The sequence below is a fragment of the Bos javanicus genome, chromosome 13 (genome assembly GCF_032452875.1).
Source record: "Bos javanicus breed banteng chromosome 13, ARS-OSU_banteng_1.0, whole genome shotgun sequence".
In the NCBI taxonomy this organism is placed as follows: domain Eukaryota; kingdom Metazoa; phylum Chordata; class Mammalia; order Artiodactyla; family Bovidae; genus Bos; species Bos javanicus.
The window spans coordinates 25,340,716-25,355,138 of record NC_083880.1 but is presented as its reverse complement, the minus strand read 5'-3'; the positions used below and the strand labels follow the sequence as shown (position 1 = coordinate 25,355,138).

Below are 14,423 nucleotides of genomic sequence, written 5' to 3'. Positions count from 1 at the left end.
TTGGAAGAGGGTGTTTGCAACCTAAGTGCCCATTAAAACATGACTGGCTTAAGAAGATGAAGGGCTTCTCAGGTGGCACTAGTGGTAAAAAATCCACCTGCCAATGCAGGAAACATAAGAGATGTGGATTGGATCCCTGGGCCGGGAAGATCCCTTGGAGGAGGGCATAGAAATCCACTCCAGTATTGTTGCCTGGAGAATCCCAAGGACCGAGGAGCCTGGCAGGCTATGGTCCATAGGGTCACAAAGAGTTGGACACGACTGAAATGACTCAGCACACAGCATATATAACTGTGTAGGTATGTGTGTATATATACACATAAGTACATACACACACACACATCATGAAACACTCATCCGTAAAAAGTACAAAATATTCTCATTTGTAGCAACGTGGATGGACCTAGAGAATATTCTACTTAGTGAAGTCAAGAGAAAGACAAATGTTATATGATATCACTGATACATGGAATCTAAAAATAGCACAAATGAATCTATATACAAAACAGAAACAGGCTCACAGACATAGGAAAAATGAAAAACATATGGTTACCAAAGGGGAGAGAGAGGGAGGGACAAATTAGAGGAGTATGGGATTAACAGATACAAACTATTATACATAAAGTAGATATTCAATAAGGATTTATTCTGTATAGCACAGAGAACTATATTCAATATCTTTTTTTTAATATATTGAGTTATTTGTTGTTAGTTGCTCAGTCATGTCCAACTCTTTGTGACCCATGGACTATAGTCCATCAGACTCCTCTGTCCATAGGATTTTTCTAGGCAAGAGTACTGAAGTGGGTTGCCATTTCCTTCTCCAGGGGATCTTCCCGCCCCAGGGATTAAACCAGGTCTCCCACATTGCAGGCAGGCTCTTTACCATCTGAGCCACCAGGGAAGCCCCATATTCAGTATCTTATGATAGCCTACAGTGGAATATAATCTGAAAGAGTAACTGAATCACCTGGCTGTACACCTGAAATTAACACAATATTGTATGTCAACTATACCTCAATTAAAAAGATAAATCAATTGTAAACATGCTCAGCTAGATGCTCAATGAAAAACATAGCACGTGTCTTTCCCACTAAGCATCTATTCCACACATGCTCTGAGGTCCATGACCTTGGTCCCCACCAATGTTTTCCAAGTCACACAGGCATATTGTGACAAGTGGGTAGCTGGGAGACTGGCTCAGGTTGCCTTGGGAAACTGGCGATGGACCAACAACCTCAGGTACAGGACTGCGTTTAACCAACTCAGGTGAGCAGTTATCAACAGACTCCTCCCCTTGGTTTAGTCTAGAGCCGTTGATCCTTGCTCTGTTCTCTATTTCTCGTTTTTACCACGAGCAGTGGGCTTATGCAGCTGTGTTCCTGGCAGGGCTCAACAAAGCTTCCTTCCCTTTGATGGCATCCACCTTCATCAGGAGAGAGAATTCCAACCCCCAGAGCCAAAAGGTGAGGCTGAAGGGATTCCAGGTCTTTTAGCTCCTGGAATTCATGAAAAGGGGCCAAGCTGCAAACTGCAGACATGACACCAAGTTGGGTTTTGCTTTTTGTGTGTGTGTGATCAAGTGTGGTTTATTCCAGAAATATAAGAATTTTTTTAAGTCTTAATATTTAAAAATGGCTTTTCATTAATACCAGTTTATGACTCACCAAATAATAACAATGACAAATGAAAGAATGTTGTTATATTTGCTGATCAATTATTCCATGAGACTATACATTTTTAAAATCCATTTTGACACAAAAGAGAAAACTGAAAATTTTTCTGTACAGAATTTTTTTGAGAGTCCACTGGATGAGAACCAGCTTGTTGAACTCTGTCCACCCCTTCTTTGCTGAGTTGGTTTTAAAACTATGTTCTCTGTCTCATTTCTAAGCTGTCTTCATTGAAACCTGAATGCTTTTTCTGTGGGTTAGATGGTGAACATTTGTTTCTTCTCCTCCAGGGAGAACAGTTTGACTCTCTCCCAGAGAACAGCACTGTCTAAAGTAGGCTGTGGGCAACTTGGAAAGTGACCACAAGGGTCTCATCTAAAAGTAAAAATAGAGCAACACCACTGAAACCCAGAGTCAAAGTTCTGAATCCTCATAGGCTCCGTCCAGATGGTTAACATTTGATTTTCTCCGTGCTTTACTGCTGGTCCTTATGGAGGTTCCACATCTGCTTAAGAGTTAAAAACAGGTGTCCTCCCCAGCCATAAACAAGATTTTCAGAGGCAATTCTAGGGCCCCTGTGTGGGCTCTGTGTAACAAAAACACAACTCCGAACACCATGAAACTCTAGTCTGAAGGCTAGACATATCAAAAAATAAGGATCTCCAAGGAGCAAAGACTCTTAAGAATGTTGCTTTAGCAAGAGATGAATGAGGTCATGAAAAGCAAAGAGAAGCATCGTATTCGGCGCATACTTCGTGATGAGCATGACTCCATCTGTCTTCATGTGGAGCTGGTTTACATGGAAAGTGTAACTGACTAAAAATAAGCTTCCAAATCCAAGCTTTTCTGCAGTAGCAGCTCAGCCTCCCCTTCAAATCACATGTCATTTCTGACATAAAAAAAGCAGCCGTGGAGAACACAAGAGGCCTCTTCCTCAAAAAGTGTGTAGGCTCCGATCTTACAATGTCATCACTCAGCTTGCAGTCCAGAACCACGTGGAGATTCTCCCAGCACTTTCTATTGCACCTCCTGACCTCTTGGTCCTCAACTCACAGACCCTGTGTGGTGGGCAGAACAAAGATATCTCCATCCAAGTCTCCAGAACCTGTGACTACATGAGAAAGGGGATGAAGGTGCCCGGTCAGCTGACTCTAACATAAGGAGAACTGGACCCAGTGTAATCACAAGTGTCCTTAACAGTGGAAGAGGGAGGGTTGGGGTGTGATGAGGGAAGCCAGGTCAGAAAGACATTACTTGCGTGGCTTTAAAGATGAAGAAGGCTGCAAGCCAAGGAATGGGGTGGCCTCCAGGAGCTGGGAAAAATAGGAGTTTCTGGAAAGGAATGCCAACGATCCCTTAATTTTATTAGTTCACCGACGCCATATTGGACCTCTGACTTCTAGAATTGTAAGACAGTAAATCTGTGTCATATTAAGCCTGGGAATATGTAATAATTTGGTACAGCAGCAAAACACAAACTAATACTCACTGTCAGGAAGCAGAGTCCTTCAAGAAACCTCCTGCAATTCTAGGACAGGCAGTGCCTGGGTTTCTTTGGCAATAAAACCTAATCATTTACTTTTTTTTCTAGGTAAACTCCAGCATCCAGTGCTAACTGTTAGAAAGGATGATAGAAAATGTCGAGGCATGTTCTAAATTTGCGGGTGGCGGCGGGGGGCGGGGTGGAGGTGCATCTGGAGAAGCGAATCTTTTTTTCCTGCTCATTTTTACTGCAGAGGAAGGTAGCACTAGCATTACTGTGAGAAACGCAATCCCATTCAAATGGACTTGCATTAGTGCGATTTTACAATCTGCCTTTTCAGGTTCCCTGAGCTTTATTCTTCAAAACATGCCTGTGTGCTCTGAATATTTGCATAATCTTCTACAATGCTCTAAATCTAGAGAATTTTAGCTCACCAAACATGCAGATTTTTGTTCTTGGCCCTCAACACCATGCAGGTGACATTTGATAATATTTAACACTACTTGCTGTTGTAACAGCTAACAGTCCTGAATTAGAAAGTGAAGAATTTATTCAATAATTAGAATGCTGGGACTTGGAATAGCTGACAGAAAGATATTAATAGATTCTACATGCAGTTGTGCACAGGTTTTGCTGTCAGTTTTGCTTTAAATGGAGGAAAAAAAATAGCAAGAGATCCTCCGAGTCAATTTATTACAGACCAAGAACCCTTTCACATACAGATCTTCAGGACCCCTTTGGAGTGAGGACATAACTAACTTCCATGCTTAGAGATGAATTAGGATGTGTCAAGCCCTGTCTCAATTCTCTTACTCCAAATAATGAGGGAATCTGACTTCTCTACCAACAAACAATGTCACTAGACAAGAAGAAGAGCAGTTAAGAAGCCCCCATACCTGGTGTTTCAGTGTGATCACAGCAGGACCACATGCCAGAGGAGGGATGATGGCTCGACCCATAGAATTAAAGTAAAAATAGAACAGAAACACTCACCCTCATCTCTCCGTTCACAGTTTTCGGCGTGTGGTTGAATGCGTGGGCAGGATCCTTGTTGTACACTTTGAGAAGGGATCTGTCCTGAATGTTCCTGGAATCAAAAACATCGATAGCTATGGCAGACGAAAGGAGGCTTCTTGTGGCCATTTCCTTCTCATCTGCTCATAAGAATCAGGTGAAAGATATCTACAGACAATCCAGCCGTTGTGTGCAATCAACCAGACAAAAAGTTCTTTTACCGTAAAAACAGGCAAAGACAAATAAGGCAAAGAAGAAAAATGACTTCAGCTTTTCTTTCCTTTTTTCCCCCTATTCCTCAGGAAAGTATTACTCTTTCTCCGTAGCTCTCCACCCATAAATATCGGGTAGCATAAACCTTCTTTCAAGATTCTGAGCAAGGAAAGCTAACACTTCATGAAACAATAAAGTTCCCGTATTTATAATCTATTCAAAGGGACTTGGTTAATATTTAAATATTTAATTGTTTACTTTGCCCAGACACCTGGTTTTCTGCTTATCTCATGAATGGATGCAAACAAAAAATGCTTTTTTCCTCCGAACACCTATAGCCAGGGAAAGAAAAAGTATTTGCCATCCAGAAAAAAAGTACCACAAAGATCAAAACTAGTATCTTTATGATTTTTTTTTCCCCTTCCATAATGGATTAAAAAAAAAATACTGTTCTACATACAAGTTGAATTCCAGAAAAAGCAGTGGATAAATTCTTCCACTGGTTTGTCTCTCCCTTGGAATCCAACATTTAGAAACTCTAGAGTCAATCAGACTGCAGCAAAGGACAGAACCACACCTCACTAACAGCCTACCTTAAAATTATTTAGGGGCTTCTGAATATCTAAGACATCCTTTGCCCTCCATCTTCAGTTTTCATCAGCAGAAAAAGCCCCCCCAGGCATATTCAGCCCTGTCTACACTGTGATGCCTGCCAGGGTTGGCACGGTGAGCTCAGGGAATCTGGTGCAGGAAGACACATTCCTTTCCTCCAGGTGCAGCCACACGTATTGTGGGCCGATCGCAATCACTGGGATGATTGGCTTGTGTTTTTGTTTTCAATGAACTGGAGGATCCTTGGACTAGTCTTGCTTCCTTCCGTCAAATATCTGTCAGTGTTTGCTTTGAAGCGGTGACTAGCCCCAGCTTGTACTGTCGCTCCACATTTCAAGCAACTCCTTATAAGTCTGCCTAAGGGGAGGCGTGTGGTCCTTGTTACTAGAAAAGACTGAGTGACTAGGAAGGGAAGAGTTCGCAGAGGGAAGGGGTGTGGGGATTCAGTGCAGGAACTCATCCTGTGGATGGGGGGGTCAAAGTCCCAAGTGACGATGTGGAGAAACTGAAAACCTTACTTAAGCCAGGAGGAAAAAAAAAAAAAAAAAAACTTCATGTGGTTCTGAAGGTATTTAAAACACAGGAGGTTGGTTTATGATTAATTTAGAAACATGTTCATCCAAGATGAACCAACAGAAAAGGCCCAGCTTGCGTTTGCCATGGCAACATTTACAACACAGAATTTCAACCTAAACTCTCGGTAGCATTTCCCCAAGGAAAATATGGACAACTCAACACCATGATGAAAGCTCCAAATGTTTAACAAATATACCCTCACTTCAAAAATACTGGGCGTGAATGAAATTTGTCTCTGGGTTTAGAATATTAAAGCCAGTATCTTCAGGTAAAATCTAAGCGCTACGTTTTTTTTTTCCTTGCTGGGAGAGGGGGCAGGCAAGGTTCTATTTAATCCTGATGGTGAAAATTTATTCTACCATTCAAATAAAATATACTGGAGGGATTTTATGCAAAAAAAGCAAAGAATAATAATTCTTTGAAAGGACATACATCTTGCCTAAATAGTACATTCATCACCAAATAAAGACATTTAAATATTTTTAGGTCCACTTAAATATTTTTAGATCCATTTGCATATGTAAATCAAAACTCTGAAAAGTAAAATTATAGACAAATTTATAAACCAATGATGTTCCCCTTACACATTTTCAATGAGATTTTTTTTAAGTCAGGCTATCAGTACTGCAGCCTAAGAATCAATGAGAACATCACTTTTGCAGATAGAAACAAACTGAAATTATTAACATTTAAAGTGATCACTTCTTTCAAGTGCTGCTTTATCAACTGAATTTATATCAAGAAGGACCATTTCAGTTTGGAAGTTTTAGGGGACCTTTTCCTCTTTGTCTTCCCTCCCATTTCTCTTTTTGTGACTACATCACAATACCCCCAAAGAATGTGAAAAGAAAGTCTTAGTAGTCATACTTTGAGGCTTGGGAAAGAAACTCATCTCTAGGAAATCATGACTCGTACTATAAAAATTCTTGCATGAGCTGCAAGACAGTGGGGTCCAACTGTTTACAATAATTTCATCAGCCTTGAACTCCACAATCAAAAGTGGCTTTGTGTAGTTTCATGTGTGCTTATTATTACCCTTCCCCTCAATTTCTCAAACTGCAAAAATTCAAGAATATGGTTTTAAAGCAGCACACCCATGTTAAAAAAAAAAAACAAAAACAACTACATTAGATTATCTCATTGCAAGTATCAGTTCAGTTCAGTCACTCAGTCGTGTCCAAGTCTTTGTGACCCCATGGACTGCAGCACGCCAGGCTTCCCTGTCCACCATCAACTCCCAGAGCTTACTCAAACTCACGTCCATTGAGTCGGTGATGCCATCCAACCATCACCGAGTTGGTGATGCCATCCAACCATCCCACCCTGTGTCGTCCCCTTCTCCTCCCGCCTTCAATCTTTCCCAGCATCAGGGTCTTTTCCAACGATCAGTTCTTTGCATCAGGTGGCCAAAGTATTGGAACTTTAGTATACTGGAGTATACACTGCAAATATACTGTCTAAATATTGTGTGATTACTTCATGGTTAAGTTCATGCTTTGTACATTAAGGATATTTTTTGATGGCAGCTTGATTAATAATTTATGTCAAAAACCAAACATGAATTTCCTGATACCCATGAATATTTAAACATGTTTTAAAAAACAGAAAAGCTGGGCAACAGACATAACACTTATACCTTAGGGGCATGTGTCAAACGTTGAAAGCTCTAAATTACTCACACACCTTTGTACAAGCCTAAATATGTCTTTTCTGATCACTGTTAGAAATTTATTATGCACCATAGGCATATTTTTAAAAAGTAGTTTCTTATTAATTCCATGATGAAGAAACAGGGCAGTCTGCTATCCCCACAGGGAAGGGACCCAGAGAAACCGACTTGGGGCCCAGATGAGTTGAGAGGAGAACATTCTGAGGGAATAAACAATTTCTGATCAAGAATGTGGACAGTCAGGTTTGGGGCTGGGCTTAGACATTAATTGGCTGCATGATCTTGAATAAGTCTTAACTCTTAAGCATCTGAGTTTCTGGTCCCATCAAATGAAAGGGCTGGATGAATCACTCAATCTTTTTCTCAGCTCTAAAATGTTTAACGGTATACTAGCAACAGCTCGTTTGGGTTGATTTCAGTCCTGTTTCTCAGGCTTGTTTGGCAAGAAGGGCTCAGACGGTCCCTTCTTTTCATGACATAATTACTGGCATTGATAAAGTGCTTCCCTTTCCGTGCCACTGGCCACAGTAGGAATCCCTTTAGCCTCCTTTTAAAGTACATCTTATTATATTAGGAGTGGACTTCTCTGGTGGCTCAGATGGTAAAGAATCTGCCTGCAATGCAAGAGACCCAGGTTCGATCCCTGGGTTTGGGAAGATCTCCTGGAGAAGAGAATGGCTACCCATTCCAGTATTCATGCCTGGAAAATTCCATGGACAGAGGAGCCTGGTGGTGGTCCAGAGTCCATGGGGCTCACAAAGAGCTGGGCGTGACTGACAGACTAACACTTTCACTTTTCACTATTATACTAGGAGCCCTGGAGAAAGCCCACATGGAAAGTGAGATCTTTTAGCAAAGGCCAACTATTTAAAAAACAGGCAAAGGAGACTGCTTCTTGGCCTCCTTTCTTGTGGACAACAGCATTGTGTCCACTGCTTTTATTCTAACTCATTCATGTAATTTATGGCCCAGTGGGATCCTTACCTAAAATATCCACAGCCTCCGTCTATGAGAACAAGAGCCCTTGAAAAGGAGTTGGTTAAGTTCCACCTGTAGGTATAACCTTCTACTACTCATATGATCTTCCTGGGCCATGGCTTCCCTAACGCTTAAGATAAACAGTGGACTGGCTCAGTTTTTCCATTCTTTTCAGATGTAACCTGCAAAGATCTGTGTGGGAGAAGTCTGTCTTCACCTCTGTAAACCAAACTTTGTCAATGAATTCTAGAAAACCAGATAGTGGATTCACACCTGGATAAGGTAAACCTGCTCATTAAGACAACAGCCGTGCTGTCTCCACTGGGACACAGAGAGATGGAGACTTGGTAGCAATTGTCAGTGTGAGATGGTGGACACATATGACATCACTGCTTACCTGACATCATTCAGTTCGTAATAGACATTTCTGCTTTCGTCTTTGATGTAAATGGCGACACTGGGCGACTCCAGCATTTTCATGGTGAGCTGCTGTGGAAAGGCACTTACGAAGAGAGCACGGATTGTGTCTGCACTTGTAATCTCGTTCGGCATCCTGAGCTGCTTGGTTTCATCTCCGTACTGGAGATAAAGAACCCCTGCACACAAGATGGACACAGTTATCAGCCACAGCTCAAGACTCACAAGACACACAGCACAAGCTAAGACACTTCCATCCGACCGCAGGCAGGAATGTGCCAGATGCGCTTGCAAAAAAGTATGTCACAAGAGACGTGACCTTGGAATTTTCAAGAAACACACTCTCTGGTTATGATGTAAATACCTTATTCTTTAGAGTCAAGGCAGGTGTTACAGAGGCTCCTTTTTAACTATATTAAAAACCAAAGGACAAGAAGCTAAGCCTTGGTAGCCTAAAGCAAAACACAATATGTAATTCCCTTAAAAGGTGTATTTAGGAATCTGACCCCATTGGGTGAATTTTTTCCCCCAAGTCTTTAATGAGGGACACAATCATGATAGCAACAGGCCAGTGACATAAAGTCTTTTTAAGATTTATTTTGAAGTGGACCTATTTTAAAGTCTTGATTGAATTTGTTACAATATTACTTCTGTTTTATGTGTTATTTTTTTGTCCTCCAGGCATGTGGGATCTTAGCTTCCAGACCACGGATCAAACCCACACCCCCTGCATAGAAAGGTGAAGTCTTAATCCCTGGACCACCAAGGGAGTCCCTAGTTTAAGTCTTTACAGTCCATCCAGAAATGTGCTTGAAGTGGAAATGCTACAGTATTTCTGGGGCTGTACTACATATTGAATGTTTCTACCAAAAGAAAATATCTACATGAGTCTGGTGTCCTAATGTATCAGAAAGAAAATGGAAAAACATCAGTTATACCAACACAAGCAGAGGCGGTAGCATCTTAGAGTTCCAGGGTGCACGTGGCTCCTGTGAACCATGCCTCCCAGCCATCATGCCCCTGTGGGCCGTGGTCCCCTCCTCCTGGAGGCTAGGTTTGGCCACGTGACTCGCTTTGGCCAATGAGACGCCAGCAAGTGTGATGCAAAACAGAGGCTCGACACATGTTTGCATGTGGGAGCTTGTCTTCTTGGTGAGCATGGTCTTGTCTGCATCCTCTCAGAACCAAACTTCTGTGGAGTCCAACCGAGCCACGCTGGGAGGCCACATGAAGAAAAAACTGGAAGCCCTGACTGATGCCCCCCACCAGGCACCATTCTCCAGCCAGGACCACCAGCCAGTTATGTGGGTGCGCCAACTTGAGGGGGGAACCCTGGGCCTCAGGAGAGCCGTGCCAGCCGACGTGCAACAGAAACAAGACCCTCCCTGGAAAGCCTGCCCAAATGGCAGAATCACGAGCAAATACATAACTGTGGTTGTTTATGTTTAGGGTCGCTTGTTATTCAGAGACAGGTGACTTGAGGCGGGGGTTGGAAGATCCCGATGTTGAATTTGAATCCCACTTCCTGTGAGAATCTACTGAGGCCCTCTCCCAGTACCACTGGCGTAGTCGTTGGCAGGAGAGACTCAAAAGAAAATAGACTATGACTTGTAGTTAAATACAACAGCTCATGCAACTGATTTATTTCTATCTCCTTCTGACATTCCATTCAGATGACAATGAAGAACTAAAAAAGCATAAATCAAAGAATTAAGGGGGTGAGAGAGGAAACAATAGCGGACCATGGAAAGCTGACACCTAGGTCTTCAGGCACAGAATTCTGCTTAATTGCAGGGCTTGGAGGAGCTCAGGAAATGAGGCACCAGATCCTCCTGAAGGCAGGAATGCAGAGTGCCTGGAAAGCATGAGGGCTGACTGAAATTTTTTAATGGTTCAGCACACTTTCCCTGGGCGGCTCCTGGTGGCTTAGCAGTAAAGAATCCTCCTGCTAATGCAAGAGACGCGGGTTTGATCCCTGAGTCAGGAAGATCCCCTGGAGAAGGAAATGGCGACCCACTCCAGTATTCTTGCCTGGGAAATTCCATGGACAGAAGAGTCTGGCGGGCTATAGTCCACAGGGTTGCAAAGAGTCGGACACAACTTAGCGACTATACTACAACAGCAACAAGTTTCCCCATCACCTTTCCATCCCATTCAGCCAAGCAACTCCACAAATCCACAGCAGAAACTGAAAAGAGGAGGAGCCAGTGGACTAGATTCTGGCTCACCAGACATAGGGGAAGGTGTGTGAGGTCCCCTCTGCCAGAATTCTGGCAAAGGGCTGACATCTCTGTCAGGAAACTGGAGGAAGCCCTGGAGGAAAACTGGCTGTCCTCTGAGAGGAGACCAACAGAGTTTTGAGGGTAAAATTCTGATTCTGTCTGGTCATCCCATCACGAAGCAGCCCAGGCCACATACAAGAGCTTCCAGTGAGTACAACCATGCTTTGCTTATGCATGAACAGACCAGCAAGGATTACCAGACATTTCATAAAGCCTCTTTCATGTTAGAAACAAACAGAAAACAGAAACTTAGAAGCAATGAGACAGTCTGAGAAAGGGGGAACATTTGGAGAGCAAGAGCGAGCTCTGGGAACCATGAGAACAGAAACGACAAATTCAGTGGAGAAGAAAAAGTTGATGAAATCTCAAAAAGGGCACCAAAAAAGACTAAGGGATGGGAAAAGGGTGAGAACCAATAAAAAAAAAGAGAGAGAATTACCTCAGAGCCTCTCAATTCCTAATAATGGGGACTTGGGTAAGGAGGTCAAAAATACAGAGCAGTTTTTCAAAGGTATTATAAGAATTTTTTTTGTCTCCCCAAACTGAACACATGAGGTTGGAGACTGAACAGGTTCATGAGGGAGGGACTTCCCCGGTGGTCCTGTGGTTAAGACTCGGAGCTTCTGATAAAGACGGGCATGGGTTCGATTCCTGGTCAAGGAACTAAGATTCTGTATGCTGCAAGGTATGGCCAAAAAAAAAAAAGGTTCGTGAAATGCTAAAGGCAATCAGGCTTGGCACTGAGACATTCCAGATGGCAGGGGAAAAACAGAGGTTCCTACAAGTTCCCAGGGGGCGGGAAGCAAAGTCACAAAGGAAGAAGCAGGAGTCAGAAGGGCATTCGCTTTCTCAACAGCAGCCCAGAAACCAAAGACAATGGAGAAATGGTCTCGAAAATCCGGGAGAAATATTTTCTATCTAGGTCTATATTTATCCAAACCATTAATCAGGTCTTTCATTCAAGTCAGCTTCCCAGCCATGCCTTCCCTCACCACCTACTCCAAAATTTCAGCACCCTTTCTGCCTCATATTTCATACCTGCAACTCCCGTTTCATTTCTGTTCCTGAGAGTTTTTCACTATTTACTCTAATCTATATATTCACAATTACTAGTTTTTATTGTCAAAATGGAAGCTTCATGGGGCTGGGGATTTTTTTGTTGTTAATTTTTGGCTGTGCTGGGTCTTCATTGCTGTGCCTGAGGTTTCTCTGGTTGAGGCGAGTGGGGGCTACTCTTTAGTTGAGGTAGGTAGGCTTCTCATTACAGTGGCTTCTCTAGTTTTGAAGCATGGGCTCTAAGCACACGAGGTTCAGTAACTGAGGCACACGAGCTTAGTTGCTCCGTGGCGTGTGGGATCTTCCCAGACCAGGAATGGAACCCGTGTTCCCGGCACTGGCAGGTGGAGTTTTCTTCAATGTACTAGCAGGGAAGTCCAGGATTTTTTTTTTTTTTTAATAAAATAGAAGCTTCATGAAACTAGGGATTTTTTAAAAAAATAATTCCTCTGGTCTTCTTTTTATTTGTTTGTTTACTTATTGGCCGTTCTGCACAACTTACAAGATCTTAGCTCCATGACCAAGGATTGAATCTGCATCCTCAGCAATGAAAGTGCAGAGTCCCAACCACTGGACCACCAGGGAATTCCCACCAGGGATTTTTTTTTAATTGCATTTTTAAAAACAGGTTTTGGGGGTTTTGTTGGTCAAGCTGGGCAGCATGTGGGATGTTAGTTCCCCAACCAGGGATTGAACTTGGGCCCCCTGCATTGGAAGCACAGAGCCTTAACCACTGAACCACCTGGGAAGTCCCAGGGATTCTTTTTAAGATGTTTTTTGTTGTTGTTGTTTGCCTTGGTATCCTTAGGACCTGTGATACAACTTGTGATGGAGTAGGTTCTTAATATGTATTTGTTGAATGAATGAATGGTTTATTAATATTGGTCATCCAAAAGGAATGTTCATTTTGGGATCTGTTCGGGCTGTAAGAGCTTTGGCTGCATGATGTAGGAATCTTGTTCCTGATTTGGACACGCACGAGAACCACATTCTGAAGTGTCCATCTCCTTGATCAGAGTAGTCCTTTCACACAAGTGTAAGCATCTCACTTTCTCTTCTCCATCACTGTTTTGATCCTCAGCTTCTTCAAGGAGTTAGTTTTCCAGAACTTCCACACTGCTACACATTTTGCAGAGTACAGAAAAACCCTTTCAAGCCTGTCTGACCATGGATTGTGCAACGTCTCTGTCCCAAACAGGAGATGCGGTGACTCTCCATGTGATTGCTAATGTCATATCCGAAGGCCAGAACCACGTTTGAGGTCTGGGCCTCAGCCATGCCTGGGCGGGGCCCCTGTTCAAGGACCACTTGTGGCCTCCCTACAGTCAGATATCACAGCCTCATTCCCCCCAGAAGAGCCTGGTTTTCATTCCCACATCTGCATTCTGTACGTGTGTGTGCTTGAAATAGAATTTGCAGGCTGCTCTGAGGGAAAAGAAAAAAAAAAAAATTGGGCCTGAACTATGGTTACCTCAGGGTCTGGCTAGTGCGGCTGCCAGCTGGGTACACAAGTCCAGTTACAGATCATGAAAATCTGGAGAAGATGGAAAAGATGCCTTTATGAACAGAGGACAGCAGTCTTTTTACACTTGGTTCAGCCTGCCTTCTCAGTTCAGGAAAGGTATTTAGAAACGCTTAATCTAAGAAGGAACTCTCTTAATCTATGGTGGCGTTTTGTTGGCATGGTGGTGGGATTCAGCACGCCCTGGCATTCTGCCCTCGCTCTGAGTGAGGGCTGGCTGCTCCAGATTTAGAGGAAGTCTGAAGGACTTTGGATGAGAAGTTCCCTTTTTATGAAGAAGAAAAGAGGACCGGGGAAATACATTTATTTATAGGATGTCTGCTCTGTGTCAGAAACAGTACCCATGTAATTTCACGGAATCAGCATCTCTGAGGAGATTGGTGTGATGCCCCCATTTCACAGGAAGGGAAAAGGAAGTTCAGAAGGTCCAGATAGCTCGCCTCAAGTTACAGGTAGTATAATGGCTTAACTAGCTTATATATCCCATTTGGTCAAGCCACAGAAGCCACGATCCCTCTCTGGAAGCACACAGCCTCTGAAATTTTGCATTAAGCTACATCCATCTCCTCCAACTGTCCTCTTTGGACCATCTTAGCTGTCCTCACACTTTTAGCCTGACCATCTGCTGGAAGATGTGGAAGCATGATGGGGGCAGCTTGGAAAAAAGATTCCTATTTTGAAATCAACCAAAGTAAATGATGACACGTGGTTAGAAATAATCCACGTGCTAGGGGAGTGGAGGAAGGCCCAGAGCCCTGAAGCAGGAGTGCTGAGAGGAACCCCACAGTATCTGTGGGCCTTCTGAGAAGCCTCAAGGGTTCTTCCATCTCAACGGCTCTACAAAGGGAAAGTCCATTTGTCACCAACAGCTTTTGGTGACATGTTGTAAAAAATGAAATGCACTTGGCAGGTCACGTGGTGTCACACA

At 43.1% G+C, this 14,423-nt stretch overlaps 1 protein-coding gene across 18 annotated transcripts in view; it reads right to left on the bottom strand.

Annotated features, from left to right (window-relative positions):
- The window catches only part of KIAA1217 (KIAA1217 ortholog), a 527,643-nt gene that overhangs the window by 116,291 nt on the left and 396,929 nt on the right, over positions 1–14,423 (bottom strand). For all 18 annotated transcript variants that reach the window (XM_061436005.1, XM_061436020.1, XM_061436019.1 and 15 more), the window contains 2 exons: positions 8,616–8,814; positions 4,150–4,243 (listed from right to left, as the gene is read on the bottom strand). In XM_061436005.1, coding sequence (XP_061291989.1) covers positions 4,150–4,243; positions 8,616–8,814 — 293 coding nt within the window. The remainder of the gene's footprint in view (positions 1–4,149; positions 4,244–8,615; positions 8,815–14,423) is intronic.